The sequence below is a fragment of the Passer domesticus genome, chromosome 17, assembly GCF_036417665.1.
Source record: "Passer domesticus isolate bPasDom1 chromosome 17, bPasDom1.hap1, whole genome shotgun sequence".
In the NCBI taxonomy this organism is placed as follows: Eukaryota; Metazoa; Chordata; class Aves; order Passeriformes; family Passeridae; genus Passer; species Passer domesticus.
In genome coordinates this window covers 6,961,156-6,981,180 of record NC_087490.1, presented here as the reverse complement: position 1 = coordinate 6,981,180, position 20,025 = coordinate 6,961,156, and the positions used below count along the sequence as shown (strand labels likewise).

At 41.1% G+C, this 20,025-nt stretch overlaps 2 protein-coding genes and 1 non-coding gene across 6 annotated transcripts in view; all 3 read right to left on the bottom strand.

The window, feature by feature from the left end:
• Window positions 1–9,960, bottom strand: part of ZDHHC8 (zinc finger DHHC-type palmitoyltransferase 8) — a 118,754-nt gene extending 108,794 nt beyond the window's left edge. The window contains exons 1-2 of one of the 2 annotated variants that reach the window (XM_064393032.1): window positions 9,787–9,960; window positions 8,164–8,260 (exon numbers count right to left, since the gene is read on the bottom strand). In XM_064393032.1, coding sequence (XP_064249102.1) covers window positions 8,164–8,165 — 2 coding nt within the window. In that variant the 5' untranslated portion in view covers window positions 8,166–8,260; window positions 9,787–9,960. Of the gene's footprint in view, window positions 1–2,731; window positions 2,999–8,163; window positions 8,261–9,786 lie in introns of those variants that run through there. The other variant, XM_064393030.1, reaches the window with a different exon arrangement.
• Window positions 9,961–10,240: 280 nt separating this feature from the next.
• Window positions 10,241–20,009, bottom strand: RANBP1 (RAN binding protein 1). 3 transcript variants are annotated; one of them, XM_064393041.1, is made up of 6 exons: window positions 19,875–20,009; window positions 18,017–18,153; window positions 16,854–17,011; window positions 15,040–15,168; window positions 13,087–13,152; window positions 10,241–12,148 (listed from the first exon to the last, which is right to left on the bottom strand). In XM_064393041.1, exons 1-6 carry the CDS (start codon window positions 19,887–19,889, stop codon window positions 12,024–12,026), a joined length of 630 nt encoding a protein of 209 aa, XP_064249111.1. In that variant the 5' UTR covers window positions 19,890–20,009; the 3' UTR covers window positions 10,241–12,023. The 3 variants fall into 3 exon arrangements, with proteins under 3 accessions (XP_064249111.1, XP_064249112.1, XP_064249109.1); XM_064393042.1 differs by lacking the exon at window positions 19,875–20,009 and adding an exon at window positions 19,430–19,584; XM_064393039.1 differs by lacking the exon at window positions 19,875–20,009 and adding an exon at window positions 19,351–19,501.
• Window positions 12,877–13,008, bottom strand: LOC135282932 (small nucleolar RNA SNORA77). Its single transcript, XR_010348904.1, has one exon. It is a non-coding gene; the product is annotated as a small nucleolar RNA SNORA77 (small nucleolar RNA).
• Window positions 20,010–20,025: the final 16 nt, after the last annotated feature.

Here is a 20,025-nt window from a genome sequence, read left to right as displayed (position 1 = left end):
GGAGAATCTAAAATGGAATTTTTCTGAAGTATAACAGTACCAGTGATCAGCACCATGAACTCATAGCGTACACTGTGTATTCCAAACACTCTTTATGTGCTGCATTTTAGCAAAGGTATTTGGAAAAAAGTTAAAAATAAAGACCACATTGCTAAAAAGCTAACCCTGGCCTTCAAGTTCAAAGAGCTTTTCATCCAGCAGAAGACACTCATAATGTGTGGCATGAGACCACAAACGTGTCTAGAGAAAAAGCCAAGTCAGAAGCTGTTTTTGTACACGTTACTCAGAAATGTTTCCAGTGCCCTAAAAAGCTTATTTTTTCTATTCAGTAAGTGGTTTAAAAATAGTTATTATTGCATTTTTCCACATATATTATCCTCTATTCTTCAATTCCACTGCACTGAAGTCGCTCCAATCCCTGACACCCCATTGAAGTGATCTGCACCCAAAATTTGATAGGAATCTTGTCCATCATCAGATTAATGTATTTATACACAGGTTACTTTATTTACAGACACAGCAGCCTTAGAGCTTAATGACACAAATAAGTAATTAATAAACACACATGTATATCTTCATCTGATTCAGTTCTTGTGCTATGACAAGCAAGCATGGATTGTATCAAAAGCACTGCTAAAATTGCTAAAACAATTTTAGGCCAGTATTTCAACTGCTGCATATCAGAGCTCTGTCCAACATCAAACGAGTTGAACAAATCAACACACCTGAAAATTCAGGTCTATCTCAGCCTTTAATAACATATTACAACAAAAAGATCTTCAGGAGATAAAGCATTGCCTGTGGAAAAAGATAAAAAATGGAAATGCTCAGGAAAGGGGAAAAAACCACTGCCACACAGAAGAAACTAATCACATGCATATGGCTTGCTTTGATTTCACAACAAAGATTTTACTAACACTGCTCAGCATGAAAAACAACACCAATCCCGTACAAATTCATCTGAGTTTTTTTGAATGGACAGGACTTCAGATTCTGCCTGACAACAGTTGCTCAATTATGTGTTACTTTTATTACACATAAAACTTGGCAGCAGCAGAGAACGTATGTCTGGGACAATCCTCGAAAAATTACTAGCACTTCAAGATACACAGGCCAAGTTACAATATGGAGAGATCCTTAAAATACTTCATTTTGCATGTAATTATTCACTGATAACAGAGGGAGCAGAGTGAAGTATCAGATTCAGTAACAGATTAGAAGTAATTGTTTCTTCTGTACAAATTGTAAAACTGAGATGTTGAACATCTCAGTTGATGTCCTGCTGCCAAAAGGATGTTTCAACAACAATTGTGTTACCAGGAAAGCCTTACATCACTATTGCACCTCTACACTGGAAGTATCATATGAAAACAAACATACAGCTTCCAAAACAACCTTAGCATACATCCATTCCTCAAGCAGACAGAAATATAAATGCTGGCATAAAGGTCCCTTTTTTTTCCCCACCACTTAATATTCACCACTCCAGTGTCAACCAAGTTCATAAAAAAAAACCAACTTCTGTCCTGTGTTTGACTGTGAGCACCAAGCTATATCAAATGCACTGAAAACAAGCAAGGAAAAGAATCAACACACATTAAGTCAAGAGCAAAACTCAGTGTCAAAATCTGTTCCGATTTCAGAAACTGTTAGACAAAACAACATTTACGTTTTATTCTGAAATCCTACATTGAGATTACCATACCAGTGACGAGCATTTTGAAACATCGAGAATCATATCGCAGCCAAACCACAAAAGATAATGACACAGACACATACTCCCACTCTTATAGAGCCTTCTGCTTCCAACAGCTTCACTAAGCTCGGTTAAAAAATAGCAACGGCAAAACAAGGAAAACAGAGTTCCAAAATAAGTGAAACAATAAATCTTAATATGCAATAGCCATGTATTCACCTTCCCAAAGGCAGCTTAGTCAAAGCTCCTTTCAGAGCAGTTTTGTAGCATCTCTGGGAACACGGACACCTCTGCAGGGAGGGTGCTGCTACCCCCGCACAGGAAGGGTTAGCGAGCTCCAGAACTCGAGTGCACGGAGAGGGAACAGCCGGAGCACTACAGCTCTCACATATTAATATAACCACAGGGGAGCTGCAAGCCGACAGCCACAGCTCCATGCCGCATTTAAGGGAGAAGGGAACGGAGAGAGAAAAAGTTTCCTCGTCTTTCCTTCAAGCAAATGTAAATCTGTTCATTAGTTCCTCAAGCTTTCAGGAACAGTTACATAAAAATATGTAAAATCGGTAATGCTGAGAATAGGATTCCTTCCACTTCAAAAAGGCTGTGCCGGATAAACCCTGAGCCACAGGAGAGACTGACGGGAGAGGCCAGCTCTCCCTCCTGGAGCAGGGAGACTCCGGCAGCCGAGACACGGGCTGGATCCGCGCCTGCCGGGGCTGCGTTCCTCTGCCGTACACCAGCCCTGCACACACGGGCTGCGGGGCTCCGGCATCTCTGATGCACACAGCCGGCAGCTGCGGGAGGCTGATGGGGTTTTACGTGCCGTGAAATGGTGGATCTGACTATCAGGCATATTTTATGATAGGGAGAGAGCGTGAGCCTCTGCAAAGCAAAGCCGGGCAGGGATAGCAGGAGGCAGGCGGGGAGCAGGACCAGCAGCGGCAGGGCCTGGAGGACTGTCAAGCCCAGCCGCCTCCCCCCGCCTGTGCCGGGCGGCCCCAGCCCGGGCCCCCCCTCCGACAGAGCGGTACTTACGTGAAAACAAAAAATAAAGTAGTCGAACCCACTAATAAGGCAGCTGCTGTGGAGACCGGGATGTATTTCGTAGGTTTAAACCTCTTTCCAGTGCTGCTGGGCATCCTGTAGTTTACACATCACTATGTAAATCCAACCCGAGAGGAGGGAGCCGGGAGGATGCGGGTCCCTCCGGCGCAGGGAGAGCGGGACCCGGGCGGCTGGGAGGGACGGCAGAGGGACGGGAGCAGCTGACCTCCAGCACAGGAAATCCCACCCACACCGCCCAGCCCACTCGGCTGATGTCAACCAGCCCCTTAAGGTAGCGCTGCGGGGAGACGCGAGCGGGGCGCGCAGCCCCGCGGAAGGGTGGCCGGGCCGCCCGCAGCGGGGCAGCCCCTGCGGATGGGCGGGGGGCTAATTATATTCTTTCTACAAGACAACCCTCCGCCACCCCCGAAAAGAAACATAGCAATGCAGTGAGCTCCACAGGGCGCTGTGTGGGACGCCGAAGCTCCAGCAGCAGCTCCCCGAGCAGCGGGGCTCCAGCGGGGCTGCGGACGCGGCACCGCCGCAGCATCCGCGGAGCGCTGCGGACTCCGCGCGGGGAGCGGCTCCGAGCGGGCCCTGCAGGACACGGCCAGCTGCAGGCCAATCCTGCCGTGCTCGATCAGGGAATAAACCCTGCTTTCCATTCTGCTACACCCAGAGTCACAGCATTAAGGGAACTGCTGCACTCTGCCAAAGGTAGCTGATTCCAAGATCCATAACTGAGTGCAAACATAACTGAAATTACACTCTACTCTGTTGGTTTAAAATCTATGCATTAGCATCAGGAGGCAGACAGAAGAGGTAATTTAAGGTAACAACAGAAAGTTCACCGAATCAGCTTCCCCAAGAGCAGTGTGAGAATGGCTCCTCTGTTCACACTCGGGGGCACCACCCAGCAGCTCTGCTGTCTCAAGGAAACCCTCTGATGGGAAGAAAGGTTCAAGGCCACTTGGAAGTCTAGAAATCAAGACCAGGAGCTGCATACATCCTGCTCCCTCCCTCCTGCTTTCTTTCTCAGCTAATACCTTTTCTGCAGCTGCCAACATGCAGATAAAGTAACCCCTGCCTAACACAAAAGGCACATTTGCAGCATCTGCTGGGTGTTGTTAAAAGCAAGCTTGCCCTAGAAGGCACACACTGCAGTGCTGTTCAGAAAGGACATTTATAATTTCTCATTTTAAGAGACTTGATTAGTTCCACAGTCCTAGAAGTCTTAAGAAGAGAACAAGTAAAGCCTGACCAAAAATCTGTAAGGGTCCTCAACTTTGCAGTTTGCAAAAAAATACCCCCACAACCACAAACCAAACAAAACCCCAAATTTTCAGCATCAGCTTTAACGAAAACAAAGCCAGCAAGTTCCAGCCTGAGGATATATGGCTATGTGAAATCTCAGCTTTTGCTAACTGCCCTGCTTCACAAAAAAAGGAAAAAAAAAAAAGAAAAAAAAGAAAAAAAAAATCCCAAATAGATTAAAGCCACAATGCAACTTAAAATCATCTCCAGACTTGGATTTTTAAAGAACAGGAAAGAAAACATCTACCTAAAGTTAGTTATTTTTGCATGCTTGGGGGACTGAATGTTTCCTATGCTTCACTACTGTTTGTCATGCCAGCTTATTGGAATTAATTATTCTCAAACCCCTTGTAACTAATCAAAAGGTCAACAATTTTATGCAGAACCAGGCTCTGTGTAGGAAGCTGAAAGGCTTCAGGTGCAGCTACATGAGCGTGTTAAATCAGATCAAAGGCACACCTGGGAAGCAAATCTCTCACCTCCACTTACCAGGTCTGATGTGCATTGCTGAGTGGTCTCCAAGGAACCAACTGGGTCTCTTTTCAACAAAACTGGGCTGGAACATCCATTTCAGGAGCACACCTAATGCTCTGGGCCACATGTTAGTTTAGCACCACTTACTTGACAAAAGTAGAGATTTCATAACTTATATCAGTTTAATCACCTTCCTCCTTCCCACTCAAGCAAGTCTGGGTAAAGAATTTAAGTTGCAAACAGAGCTCTGAATAATTTTCTAGTGATATTTTTATTTTAATCTAGAAAATGTTATCATAAGCAGCATTATAGACTGTTTATGAAGTTGGGTGAATGTCCTGTAATGGACAGCATGAGATTTACTCAAATGCATTTCTTAGGTCTTGAAAAATGTAAAGAAGTTCTCTCCCAAGTGACAATCATATCTGAATTTTTAGCATGGACCTGCAAGTTTCCTTTCTAGGTGAGCCACAAAAGCATCCTGTCAAGTTTCTAGCATGAGCTGGGAAGCAATAGGCACAAGTTCATTTTAAAACACATATCTGGATTTTGATGATTTATTTAAATTTCATTCTTTTTAAAGACAAAGCCTTTCTGGGACAGTAACACTCCCTCATGTGAATTGTGGAGTTATTCTTAAGGAGACTATGCCTCCTCTGCACCTCATTATTTTCAATTGTATTTTCCCCTAAGGACTCTTTCCTCTCTAGAAAGTCTGCTTCTCAAAGACAGCTTTGCACGTGGGGAGGATTCAGGACTTCTGCTCATTGCACTCTTCAGAATGGTTTTCCCTTCATCACTGACACACTGATGCTGATCCAATCTTGCTGTATCAGCCCCCATTTGTGGGGCCGATCTTTCAAGCCATTCCTGTTCTGAAAGGAGGCTCTCAGCAGCAAGCAACTTTGGCTTTTTTAATATCCCAATCACACACCACTTCTCCAGAGGGCGACTAAAGACAACTGTGAGTTATCAGGACAGAAAGAATTGTACCTTTCGTAGCAACAAGAAGAGGTGCATCTCCAAACTGAAGAGATCTTGAAGATCACAGTGCCAGCCGGGTTGGGGCTGCACAATCATCCTGTGGGTCACAACACCTGTGCAGTGCAGTCATGCAGACCCAGCATTTCCAGAAGAGGGCTGAGACATTCCATGTTACAAGGCTACAGTGTTATGCTGAATTGGGCTTTGGGATTACTTTTTTCTGGTGCACATGGTAGATTACCTATCACAAAGCAGTAATTTTCTGTAATTTTGTGTCCAAGAGTTCCCACAGCTCACCTCATTTCCTTCCCACTGGCACTCCAGTTCTCAAGAACGCTCTGTTTTCAAGCCAGCACAAAGCACTGCTGAGCAACACTCAATCTTGTTATTACAAGCCAAGTATATTTAAAGCAGTCAGATGACTTTACCTGTCAAACACTAAGGATGTCTGAGGAGGACTTGACTAAAGCAGAACAGGCATGTCTCAGAATTGCTCTCCTGGAACACCTTTATTTCAAGGACTGCACTTTCTGGACTCACACTACCTTATTAGTGTGCCAGAAGATTTTGGCAGCACTGAGGTAAACAGCAATGGCAGCATGAGTTAGGGAAAGATTTAATGACAAAGAACAAACACAGCTACAAAGAACAATCTAAAAATAATCTGGCAGAGCATGGCTAGTAATTGTGTGTCTTCTTGCAAGATTTTACTCTGAGGTTTTACCCCAAAGGAGGAATGGCCAACCACAGAAGCCGTGTTGGAGCCACATGGCAGGGTACCCCTCTCAGAGATGGTAAGATGAAAGGAAACTTACAACAGAGCAAGAATCAAGAAAGCCTGAAAGCCATGCAATTTTCATATCAAGTCACTCATTTTAGCTGGAAATCTTAGCTACATGATTAAGAAAATTATTTTATTTTGCACACTTGAAAGTACTGAATATCCCTGGAATATTTTATTGGTCACTTGCAAGTTAGCTCCTAGCACGAATTTGCTGTTGCCATTTAACAGTGGCCACGATAAATAATTTTTTCTTACTACAACTACAAATGTTGTTGCCAGAGTCATTGGGAGAACCTTCAAGGATCACAAATTCATTGTTTAATAAAAGCTGGTTTTCCCCTCAAATTTACAGTGCTCAGAACAGAGAAACCTGCATTATCTTGTGCTGCACAGTGCTGCCAAAAGTCCAAGCAAGGGCCAGACAGTTCTGGGTACAAGCCAGGCCTAGTAAGTCACCCACTGGAACTTTAACATAACAATTTTCATTTAATTGTTCATTTCTTACCAGATAAATCAAGAAAATATTGCCTAATAGTGACCTCTCAGTAGCCTTAACAGATTTATGACAAGATTTATGACAAGATTTTCTAGGTGATTCCAATGGATATTTTTTGTGGGATGGCATTTGCTCAGATCTGGTGTATTTTCCAACAGCAGTGATGTGGAGTGTCAAGTTGCATTTACTATGAGACTTTAGTAACTCTGCATATTGATTCCTAAATGATCCCCACAAAAAACTACTTACATGAGAATGAGGTAGGCCTCCAAGCAGTTTTAAAGATTCACTAACCATCCTGTTTAAAACCATTAGTAAAGTGCAATTCTCCTCCTCTAAATGAAATATCACTGAAAATGATGCTGCTGAAACTCTGCAAGCCAACAGTGTTCATAAACCAGCAAACAAGGTGTTACAACTGATAAGCTCTATTTATGTGAAGCAATGTAACTTTAATTATACCTGTTAGAACAGTCTTGAGAAATATCCTCCAAGCACACAAAATATTCAGTCATTTTAATGTCCAATCCATCTTTGTTGATGTTTACAATAGCCATAATTGCTTTTATGGAAAAATATAATTAGAAAATTATGAAATTTAAACTACTTGAAATGAGGCCAGCCAGCACAACATGAATAGGCAAGAGCTCATGACACTCTTAGCTTCTCTCTGGGTTGTAAATAAATTACACATCATGATAACAACAGTTCATATCTACAAGACAGTGAATCAGCTCATGTAAACTTGTAGAGTCAAGACTGAAACAATGAGCTGGACTTTCCCAGTTTGAAAGTTGGAAACATATTTAAGACTGTAAAGTTGATGAAATACTTATGGTAGTCAGACATGTTCCACAAAATAAAATAAATTTGCTGTATGCAACATCTAATCCAGATTTGTGCTAGCACCTTCTTTGTACTTAAAACATTATATTGCTGTAACAGACACCCCACAAACATTACCTGCACCACTGATGCCTAAAAAAAGTGCATTTCTACAAATAAATTCCATTAATTGTTATGGAATTTATTCCTATCTGATGTAGGTTGCATTTTCACTAGACTATAGCAAACTAATTTGACAAGTCTTACAAACATGAACTGGTCTTAAGTCAGTGGTTGGTGTCTAATGTGACTTAAGTGGACAACAATATTCCATACCCAAATTTGCACATTATAAAAATATAGTGGTCACAAAATCTGATATATAGCTGTAGATACTACTCAGCCCTTAAATACTAGGAAGATTTTTGCTCCTGTGCTTGTCAGTTTTCACAACCTCAATATTTATTTCCTTATTCTTACTTGCACAAGCTGCTTACTTGAGAAGCACCTTGTTTTCACACAAACTAGATCTGAGAAATCACTTACATGTGGAATCCACTCTACAGCTCATTACTTCAAACTTTTCTTCCTCAAGCAAGATAATTCTGATCTGTTGCAGTTAGATTTTCATTAGCTCCTTACTCTGAAAATGATACATTGTCAAAGATTTAGTTAAGGTTGGTAAAAAACTGGTAATTCCTCTTCTTTCCATTTTAAAGAGTAATTCTAGCTAAATCTAATTAGGAAGACCTTTAAAGTAGATCCTAAATAAACCATCATAAAATAAACCAAAATCCTTTATACACAGCTCACTTGACTGAACTAGTGTAAGTTTACACATGACCTCAGCAATGTAAAAACACTTTGAAATTAGTTTGGCTAATCAAAATTAAAACATTGGTTTGCCATGGATACCTCGGAACACAGAGGTTGCTAGAAACAACCTGGAGCAGCCAGGACAGATGGGTGTCCTGGGAACAGGAGGGCATAAATAAAGACAGCAATGGGAAGTTAAGTGGAGAGGTTTGGGGTTGTTTAAATAATCACCCACTCTTTAAGCCAGTGGCAATTTGTACAGATCAAAACCAAGGAGGGCAGTTTGTAATGTGATCTCCACCACTGTCTCCATTTCTACATAAATAGGTGCAATTTAATATTACTAAGGTGTCAAGCTGAGTTTTCTGAACTCTGATTCAGAGTCTTTTCTTTAGAGAAAGGTTTCCAGTAACATTAAAGTTCTTCACTGAGCTCTGTGAAGGAATGCCCTGAGATGGAGCAGCACAAGGCCCAGCACTGCTGAGGGACATCAGAGTTCAGCACAACTCACTGTGAGCCACACACAGCATCCCCCAGAGGACACAGCACTCAACCTGGTGACAACAGTTAGCAACAAAATCCAAAGAACTACTCAAGACTCATATTTTTTCCTTTACATACAGGTATTCCTTGAGCATGTTGCATCAAAATTAAGAATTTACAACATTCTCCTATCTGCATAGTGTTGAGAAGAATTTTAATTTTCTGAGGTTTTGGTATCACTGAGAACTTGTATTTCATACAAGCTACCTTATTATACAGGGGGGGAAAAAAAATCAACATTTAGTGTTAAAACACAACAAATTGGGAGCGTTTACAATATGTGAATGAGACATTTAGTGTAACTAACAGAAACTTAGTCCTGGAGGAAAAAACCCCAACAGATTCATGTAGTCTTCAAAATAATTAACATGGGATCTAGAGGGAACTAGTTTGAATGAATTTCTTTAAGTAGACTTCTTTAAGACCTGAACTAGCTGTTAAGAAGACACTATTTTGATGCTTGTGAAAATGTCACAATTTTTAAGTTCAATTTATCACTGAGGAGTCGCAGACATTCATCCATTCAGCACATAAAAAACCATTCATACCACCAAAGACTGGGTCACTAAGCCTGGCTATATAGCATCTTTCTAAAACTGAAGGAAGCAGAAAATTTGTATGAATTGCAGACTTTAGCACCCAACAATGTTTTATTAACCCTGCTGTATTTTCCTTCTTTATAAAAAATGGATTAGGACTTTTTAAAAATCTTCACTTGGCAGTCCACTTTACCTACAGGCAAGTAAAATCATTACAATGACTTGCACAAAACTAGCCTTATTTCTGTGAGATAACTTTAAAAATACTTACTGCTTTTTAATGTGTAGAACAGCTAAAGTGATCAGAACACTGAATGACCATCCTTTAGTTTAGAGGACTAAAACATTCTTCAGCCAAATGTTACCCAGAGAAATTATTTTACTGAGTGGTCTCTCTTAACTTTGCTCTTTGAGACTGAAGACTTGCAAGGATGGTTGCAATCCAAAACTGTAAACACAGATCAGTTAACCTAAACAAGAATGGAAACATCTTGAAGTCATTTAAGCATGCTGAAGTAAGAGGGGAAGAAGAGAGGGTAACAGCATTAAGCAGGAATCATCAATAACTAATTAAGACAAATTAAGGCATTCAGGTGCTGCCCCCTCCCTTTTGTACAATGTCTGACAGTGAAATGCAACTCACCCATTTTGCTGCCTTCATCACTTGGCCCATGCAGACTAAAAATGCATTCCCAGTAAGAGTTCTCAAAATAAAAAGCAAATCCTTTAAATGAAAATTTAAGTTTATTTTGAAATTTTTCAGTCATTTCTATCAATTTAGACACAGTTTGACATTATCAGATCATTTACAGTGATTCATGGATAAAAGATTTGGCTTTTACATTCAAATGTTAAATACTTCAAAATAGCTTTGTCTTGTTACTTCCAAACCAGAAACACTAAAGAGCATTTTATTTTGCCTTTCAGCCATCTTTGTTAATTAACAGACTTTTGATATCTGCTGTAGTTGAAGGGGAACGTGCAAAACACCAAAGGAATTATTTTGTTTGAATGAAGAGAGTACCTTAATTACAGTTCCAGATTTAAGACTCATTCACTGTAGCATCAAAAGGCAGTGCTAAGAAGAAAGACATGATTTATTTTTAAAAAATATATTTTCCTTAGGTAGACTGCAGAACCTGACTGAGTTAAAAGCCTCTTTACGAAGGCCAAAAAGGTCTTGCTATCCCATGTTAACATCATTCAGTCTTACAGTTCAGCAAGTTTCGTCCAGTTTTCATAATTATTTTGGAAACTATTATAAAATTTCATCTCTATTCCTAACACAATCCTTGTATTAGTGTTTAACAACAAAATTCAATTTATCTACCAGACATAATTGTGTTGATTTTATTGCTTGCTATAGTTCATTTTCTTACTCTCTAGCACTAATTTGAAATTGGATAAACAAAAAAGATATGCAGGGAAGAGATTTGACCAATTTGCCCATTCTGGCAAGGAGGGTGTCCCTCAAGCATGTGCACCACAAATAACTGTTCCAAAGTGAATTCCAGCCTGCAGCTCTCCAAGGACAGCCTCCCTACCAAACATCTGAGAAGTTCAAAACTCCTCCAGTTTGTAAAAAACATGAGCTCCAAAGCCCTGGGAAAAAAGCTTATACATTTTAGACCTCTACATTCTTGAGACTACAAGAATATGCTGGCAAGGGGACTCTCACAGGAAGGTACTCAAACAGCTTGGATTCCTTTGCACACACCTCGGCAGGACAGGCTGCTGCAGCTGCCTTCAGTCAGCAGGCAGCACCATGGAAGATCTGGGACAACAGCAGGAGCTTTCTGCTAGAATCAAGCCTTTGTAATATTAAAATTTGGGGCAAGGCGGGGGAAGCACAGATTTCATTTTGTGAGAAGAAAATGCTTCTCAAATCTGACACAAGAAATTTTGTCCCCCACCTTTATTTTCACTGTCTGAGGGATCAGCAGCAGCAGCAGTTTGCCAGGAATGCTCTTTATTGCCTGATTCCAGAAGTCTGCTGCACTTCAAGGAGCACAGGCACATTCCCTGCTCAGGTACACACAGCAGCAGGTGTGAAAGGTCTGTTAGATTACAATTTAGAAGCCACATAAGAAACACAAATGCAATCCTAATCTTCCCTGCTGACAAAGTCTATTAATCTACTTAATCCACAGGAATGATGATATGTAGCTCAATTAACCAAGTGTATTCATAAGCCTTTACAGTATACAGAAAACTCAGTTCTGTCCCCTGATGCTGTTTTCAAGTTTGTTTTATTCACTCTTTTGGATGACTGTAAGTAAGTGTTTCCACTATGGAAAAGAAAGTTAGCACAGTACATTTTCATGACTGGGGAATTAATTTTTCTGAAGACACCTTCCAAAGGGCAAAAGCCTAGAAAAAACAACGTGAATGTTGAATGCAGTTCCATATAAAGTCCCTTGTAAAAATTAAAAAATAACCAAACAAAAAAAAAACCAAAAAAAAAGAAAAGAAAAAAGTAAAGGAAAAACTGCAAGGCCCAGGATGATTTTATTGCTTTTCTTCAGTTTTTTCCTTGGTCTCTTTCTTCTCAGATTCTTTGCTCTCTTCCTTTACAGAAAGCTCTTCTAGTTTTTCAGCAACTTTATCAGCACTATCATTTTTGTCTGTGCCTGCTAAAAGATTGGTTAGGAAAGGTATTACATACAAGCAGTAATGGATTTTCCTGTTAGAAAGAGTAAAGAAGTAGAGGGTGAGGGGGTGGGGAGAGACAGCTGGTATTGGGCAAAAATAAAGATATTCTTCACTGACCACTGGAGTGACTCATTCCATCTCTTTTCCTCTGGTAATTACTTCAGATGTCAGATTTCAAGAAACACCACTCATATACATTAATCACTACAAAAGGGCTTAATCACAGGAACTGAGGAATGTGTAACATCTGGCCAGCTGTGCTGCTACCAATAAAGTATCCAGACAAACCCTTAGTTTCTTGGCTTCTTAACAAAAAAAAACAAAACAAAAGTCAAGTTCCCCAGTTTGAAAATGGGGCATAGGAATTCCTATGACTGGAAAATTCCAATCTAAATATCTTGAATGCTGACTGCAGACCACTGGTAGTCTGTACTTAATAAAGATAGAAATGTTTATTTTATTTACATGGTGACATACCTCATCACAAAGGCAATTCTAAAGGGAGATGCAATAATCTGTTAGAGACTTGTGAACAACCTCACACACACACTAACAACCATAAAAACCATTAAATATTACACTTGCATGATTATACATTTGTGAAATTTGGGAAAGGGACCTGGAAGGAAGAAAGAGCACTGATTGCAGTGATCACAGCTCATTTGTTTACTATAACCCATGAATATTCCCTTGACAGCCTTTCCAAAGCAGCCATGTCCCAACAGCAACTGTGACAGCCTTCCACAGGCAAGAAGGCCATCGTCGCTCCTGTGAGCTCTTACTCTCGCAGACAGAAAAGCACCTGAACTGAAGGCTGCAGTTCAGCACAGAGTGAGTCTGCTGGAACACGACACTCCAGGGTACTGTAACCACTCACACAGCCCAGAAATGTGGCACCAATACACTCAGACTACCTTACCTTTCTTTGCTGTCTTGCCTACTTCATTCCTGCATTCTTCAAATTTTGCCTTGAATTTCTGTGCATCTGTTTCAGTGAAGATAAAATATTTTTTCATTACTTTTACTGCCTCACAACATTGAATAGTTCTAATCTTGAAGAAAGATACCCCAGGGGAAGCTTTGTGTAAACAAAATTTGTAGGGACATATGAAGTAATCTAGCAAATCATACAAGATACAAAATTCTTCAATCACATCTTTGTGCAAAAGCAATTAATCTTCTTCAGCAAGTCTACTAAAGCAGTTTATTTTGCAAAATATTCAAAATGTAATGCCAGCAGGAGCTGTTTTGTAGTTATTGCAACTCCCAGCTGTCTGTAGCCTAAAGGAATAGGATGTCAGAGACTGCTAACATAACTATCTGTATGCAAAAGACTGAAGATCAGCTTTGAACTGCTATCCTTGCCAGCTATGGTACACCTTAAGTCTTCCACAACCTGACCATAACTGGGGGGTCTCAGCATCAGCAGAGGAAGATAATGCCTGTTTCACCAGTGCAGCATTCAGACTCTGCACCTGAGGGCTATTCCTCCCTGCAAGAGCCAACAATGCAGAATCTTCATTACATTCTGGTCTAAGCCACCACTCGATGCAACAACCATGCCAAGCAGATGATCAATTTCCAATAATGTCTCTACACAAGTAATACAAGTAATGAGGGACTGGGCAAGGAGCTTCCTGACACCAGAATGACCAAGGAATGACCTGGAATCCCAGGCTGGTCTGGCTGACCACAGGAGGTCACTGTTGCCCCACAGGAATTCTGAAGGCACTTAGTAACTAGGCCAGGAAGTGTTTGTACCGATTCCTTCTCCAGCATCTCAAACAGGAGAGACACCTGAAGGACGAACTGAGGTCTCTTCACCTGTCATCTGCTTAGTCAGTACTGCAAAGGGCAACAGGAAGAAAGGACTACTCCCTCAAGACAGAACACTGAATAAGCTGAACAGCCTCTACCAGAAAGAGGGAAAGACTTCTCAGAGATTAGCAAATAGTTACCCCTTCATTTCCTACCTGATCATGAAGCAAGCACTAAGCAGGTGGACCAGAAAGTTTATTTGGCTAAACAAAATTACATTGGAGACTTAAGACATACTAAGTTCTTTCCTGATACAGTTAAATCCATCAAGTTTTAAAATATTCAACCACTTCATGATTCATCTAGTATGTAGGGAGACAAGGAGGCTACCACACTAAACTTGTGTGGCAAATTGTAAAGCAAGAAATGCAACACTTTTTCCTTTTGCTCCTTTAAAAAAAACCAAACCCAAACCAACAACAAAAAGCATAAACCCCCTCTGCTTCCAAACACTTCTTTGATTTAATCCTAGCTCATCCATTATTAGAGTTACTTTTCTGATACTCAGTGTAGTCACTCCAGAAAAACCCCCCAACTAGTATGATGGGTCTGATTTGCACTTTTTACTGAGGGTTCCATTTAATCAAAACAAAGAAGATACCACATACTTCATTAAAAAAAGAAAAACCAACCTGGATGTTCTGCTAATGCAGACTGACCAGAAATATCAGGTCAGGATTTCCTTGTTTCTAATGCAAAAATCTCATATTAACTACAACTGAACACCTGAATTACATGAAAGTAAGATGTATGTGAGTCTCTTAACTGCCTGTATTTTATTCTAATTGGCATAGCACTAACACGAAATGGCTTAGGTTAACAAAGTGTCTCAGGCAGAAACTGTACCAATATTACTGCAGACCTAATTACTACACTGTCAACAGATATGGTTAAGTGATTAACAAGCTTCTCTCAGATAAAGAATTAATTAGCTAACACTACCACACAGGGGTGAGATAGAGCACGTCTCCAGCAATGGTTTAGAGCAGCATTTAGCCAAGCAGGGTAACATAACAGTTTACAATGTGTGCAAGTTCAGTGCCAGTCCACTCACTCTCTGCATTTAGAAATCGGATTGCCAGAAGTTCAGGCTTGGGGCTTTCATCTGCAAAGTCAGCATGTGTGTTCCAGACCCACGCCCTGTCGCTCCCAGCGTTAGGCTTCAGCTCCATTAAGGGTGTGACTGAAAGGAAAGCAGACAAAGATGTACAGAGCACAATAGCAAATGTTTTCCACACCAGCCTCCATAAATCTCAGTGAAAACGGGCTGTGATGGTTACATAAAGCACTTGACACAGAATTGCTTTGGGATGAATACAAGACAGTGGTGTTCATATATATTTTTCCTTACATTGTCAAATAAAATTATGCAAAGCCATTACTGTGTGAGAGGATGCTGGATTCACTACTGTTAGGAAAAAGAGCTGGATTCAATTTTTGCTTAAAACAGATGAGTGTCATACCAAGAGATGCAGTCACTGAGCTCTGAAGTGCAGACAAATGATTTAGAAGGAAAAGGCATCCAGATGGATAAACAACACTCATTCTTCTGCACACCAAAACTATCACCAAAGTTAATTTTGAAAAGCACTTTTCCTTCAATTAGTCATCAGATTAATTACCTCTCCCATCAGTTTAAAGCTGTACTACAAGACATTACAGAATTCTGTGGTGCTGCAAAGTGTACACATTGTCTTTCCAATCTATTTGCTCCCTTGTAGCAAATGGGGCCCTGTCCCTCCAAGACACCACAATCACCTCACCTGACTGACAGCAGAAGTTGAAATGTTACTTCCCACAGTATCTTAAGACTTTTTACATTACAGACATGCAAAGTCTAAGCAGGGCTTTTTATCTCCTTGGGCCCTGTCTAGTACAGGGGAAATCTGAAGAGTTTACTCCCTTCCCTGCTTTGTTAACATCTAGAGATCAAAATACATTTTGCTCCATTTAATGCTTTGCAAAAATGAAGAGAGTTCTTTTGTCTGACTGTGAGTCAGCATAAATTCAATAAACAAATCTATATGGAGAACAGCTTTTCCAGGGGAAAAAAAAAAACTTAAATAACTTTTGACATGAATAGTATAAATTCATCAATTCTATTTTCCTATGTGCAATATTTATTTCCCTAAACAAAAGGTTTATTCTGGCTGGTTGATGGCATTACTGAAGTTTGCATTAAGCTACTTCTTATTTCAAATTATCTAAATGTAGTTTAACTCCATGGAACACTATAGATTCCTCATACAAAAATCTGAGTATCAGCAAGCTGGTCTACTTGTTGCAAGTTGTACTGACTTTCAAGCCTGTCTTGCTCTTTCATGTTGTTTTTTAATTCAAAGAGGATTCTTTTTTTAATGAGTCAGCCCAATACAACACATTCATTTCAGTTTATTTCACAAGCAGAGAAAGGCAGACTCAGATTTGCTTAGCACCTCAGTCTGTTTTCTGTTGGTTAAGGATTGGTTTTGGAAATTCAGACATTTAACTCAAAGTAGTAAATTATTACATCTTGTTTTTTCTCATTCTTTTACAAAAGCAAGTGTGCATACATTAAATTCTTTTTTCAAGCAGTATTAAGGCCTACATGTTCTACACTTTATTAATCATTAAAATAAAGCACACACACACAGACACTGGAAGCAATCACATAATGTCTATCACAGCTAAATTTTAAAGTGACTTTTGTTAGTCTTATAGCACTATCAGACACTTAAAGAAAAAACCTCCAGCTTCCTTCCATCAATAAAAATAACTGCTCACGGGTTTTGATGCCTGAAGCCTTGTATGAAGAGTAAGAAAAATCAAACTTTAATTCTACAAGCTTATTTATAAAATCAAGAATAAGTATAGAAATGGAGAACATACTGTAATGGTTTGCACAGATTTTTAGGGTTTTATCCCTCCTCATGAGGAGGCGAATTGTTCCCTTCTCCTTGTGCTTCAGGAGTTTCACATCACCAGTTCCTCGTTCTTTCCATTCTGGAAGGTCATTCTCAGATGCAAACCGGAAGAGCTTCGCTCGCCTTGGAGAACAGAACATTTCATTAGCCTGCCTGCATTACAACACCACACAGCTGACCAAACAGCACAGTTCTTTTTAAAAACCACACACAAGAAGGAAACAATTCCTTTAATAAGATCCCCTCTTCTGTTTCAATACACACCTTCAGAAACTGATATGATAAATTAAAATCTTATAATAAAATATTAGGAATTATGTAATAACTGTATTAAAATTCAACAGGTTCTGGACACTCCTAGGGGATGATAAACATATTTGATGTAGGCAAACCTTTAAATTCAGGTAGCTAATTAACAGGTTTTGCTACAGCCAGAGCTCACCACACTACCTGTCAGAAACCTGTCATCACTATAGTTATTATCAGAATCTGGACAAGGAGAACTGAAATCTCTCTTCCAGATGAGCAATACCATTCTGTGATTAAGCAAAACCATAATTTTTTAAACCTATTTCAAGCCAGCACACCAAGGATCAAATTCAAAATGCTTCTTAAGCCTTTAGACTACATTTTTCTTCAGGCAGACCAAGCCATCCTGATCTGACAATAAGCATAACCTAAGGATAAACTGTATTGAAGACAACAGACAGAAACTGCCACAAATGCCCCAATACTGTGCTGCAGCTGTTGCTTTTATTATTTCAGTACCTTGTACATCACCCTTTACCCAGGAATGCACAGCAGCAACACCACATACATCTCATTTCCTTCCTCCCAAGACACTTGTTTCACCTTCTGTGATCACAATTTCAATAATTATTACTTGTTGTCTTCTTTTATGTACACAATGCTAAAGCCAGATTCACACTATCAGCTCTCTTCTGTGGTTCCAGATTTCATTTTCTTGGGGCACCATCAATCACCCCCACTCAATCTCTGCCATCACAGTGCAGACCAGCCAAGTGAGCCTTCACACAGAGATTGCTGCAAGTTATGCAGCTTTTGATAAACACTGTCAAGTTTAAGCCTAATGAACATTCAGATAATAGCGAAAAGTATTCTACTCACATCTTAAAGAGCTCTTCCTCATCTTCTTCCAGAGTTTTTATTTCTTGCTCTGGAAGGGAAACTATGGGTTCAAACTGAGGATCATGGTTAGAGTCATCTGCATTCTCAGTAGAAGTATCATGCTCCTCATGTGCTTCCTGAGGAGAAAAAGAGAAAACACAAATTTGCTATACACTCCAACTCTGAAATACATCTGCTTTTAAAACACTGATGACTTTGCAGCAATTAGATCTTAATAACTGTAGTACCCCATAAAAGAAATATTATTATACCTGAAAATAAATCACTTCCAAGTTAACATACAGGCACACTAAGAAAAACAGGTGCTCAAACAGTGCAAGGTGTTTTAATCCTACCACTCCTTAATTGTCTAGAGGCTTGGCCTTGGATTAATAGCTCTGGGTTATGGAAATATCATTTCATCAACAGTTTTTCCTATGTAATATGTTTTGTTCTAATAAACCTCTACTATTTCTTAGTGCCTAATGACCCATCATTAATGGGAAAATTGGAAAAAAAGCCCACACAACATCCACCCAACCCAGCTTAAGGGACATATTGCATCCCAAGTTCATCATTCTGGATTATGTATTAGAATCACCCACAGTCAACACAGTTAAAGACACTTTGAGGCACAGCTCTACTGCTCATAAAATGATTTAGGTTTCTTGCTTTAAGACTCCTCAAGGAACTTTAGGTTACAGGCAAATGGCCAAAATAATACTTCCTATTTAAGTAGTTTAGGAATCTGTCAGAGACTTCATTAAGCTTAAGAATGGTTTTTACTACCATCACTAGTAGGTAAATGATAAACATCTCTAGTACTTCATACATATGGACTGCTAAGGAGCACTCAGCACACAAGCCTAGGAAGGAGATTCATATGCAAGTTTAACAAAGCCACAGAACAGCTATCTCAGGTCTAGGCAACTGATTTGGGTTTGGGGTTTTTTTTTGTTGCTGCTAGAGCAACAGAAAGGAAAAAGTCTACACAACACTATACAAGACATTTAAATAATATTTTTATTTTACAAATGGAAGAGACCATTCTTACAGGCTCTATTCACAATGTCCTTTACAGAGTAGGATATACCACGTGTGCATAAAGCAACAGAAATAAAGCAAGCTATTTTTACTAAACAAGAGAAAAAAGGGGGGGGGGCACAAGGGAAAATTAGGTAAAAAATGGTGCAAAAGAAAATCTAGTTGTATCAACAACGTCACACCAGCTACCGCCAATTTTATATTCCCAGTGTTCCAGCAAAAAAAAAGCGAGAAATTAATTACGTCACATCTGTTTCAAAAAAAGGGAAATGTTAGCCAAACTTTTATACATTGTATCCATGCGTGCAAGTAGCACATCCCGCACGGCGATCCATCACGCGTTCTGCGCCCGAGCAAATAATTACAGACCATGAGAAAGGCTCCCTTCGCAGCGGCCACACGGACACCGCGGCTCCCGTTATCACGGCACGGAGCACGTGAGCAACCGGTGCGGCACGAGGGGTCCGGCCGGGCCCGGGGAGGGCCGCGAAGAGGGAGGAGGAGGAGAAAGGAGGGAAACGGGGAGAAGGACTGCCCGAAAGATCCCGGCTCGCCCTCACACCGGGGAACGGCCAAGGCGGGTGGAGGGGCCGGCCCGAGCGGCCACACGCGCCCGGCGCGGCCGCAGAGCCCAGGCCCAGCGGGCGCGGCCCCTCCGGCCCCCAGCGAGGCCCAGCGTCCGTCCCCCCCCGCCGGGCCCTGCCCGACCTCGGCTCCCCCCGCCCGGGCCCCACCTGTTTCCGTTACTCTCCCACCCCGGCCCTCGGTGCCGCCCTCTCCCCCGCGCGGCTCCCGGCCCGCGGCCGCCCCTCACCGCCGTGTCCGCCATGGGCCCGCTCGCCGCGCTCCGCTCGCCGCTTCCTGCCGCGCGCCCCGCCCGCCTTTACCTCATTCCCGCAGCCCGCGCCGCGCCGCCGCAAGGCTCCATGGGAAACGCCCGCTCCCCCTCAGCCCCGCGCCCCGCC

What these genes read in the sequence shown, in the direction of transcription:
- RANBP1 (XM_064393039.1), bottom strand. Translation starts at nt 19,395, where the DNA reads ATGGATCGCCGTGCGGGATGTGCTACTTGCACGCATGGATACAAT. An exon ending in CTTGCACGCATGGATACAAT is followed by an intron (nt 18,154 to 19,350) that starts GTATAAAAGTTT and finishes TTTTCTCCTCAG; the next exon opens with GAAGCACATGAGGAGCATGA. An exon ending in AATCTGTGCAAACCATTACA is followed by an intron (nt 15,169 to 16,853) that starts GTATGTTCTCCA and finishes CTTTCCTTTCAG; the next exon opens with TCACACCCTTAATGGAGCTG.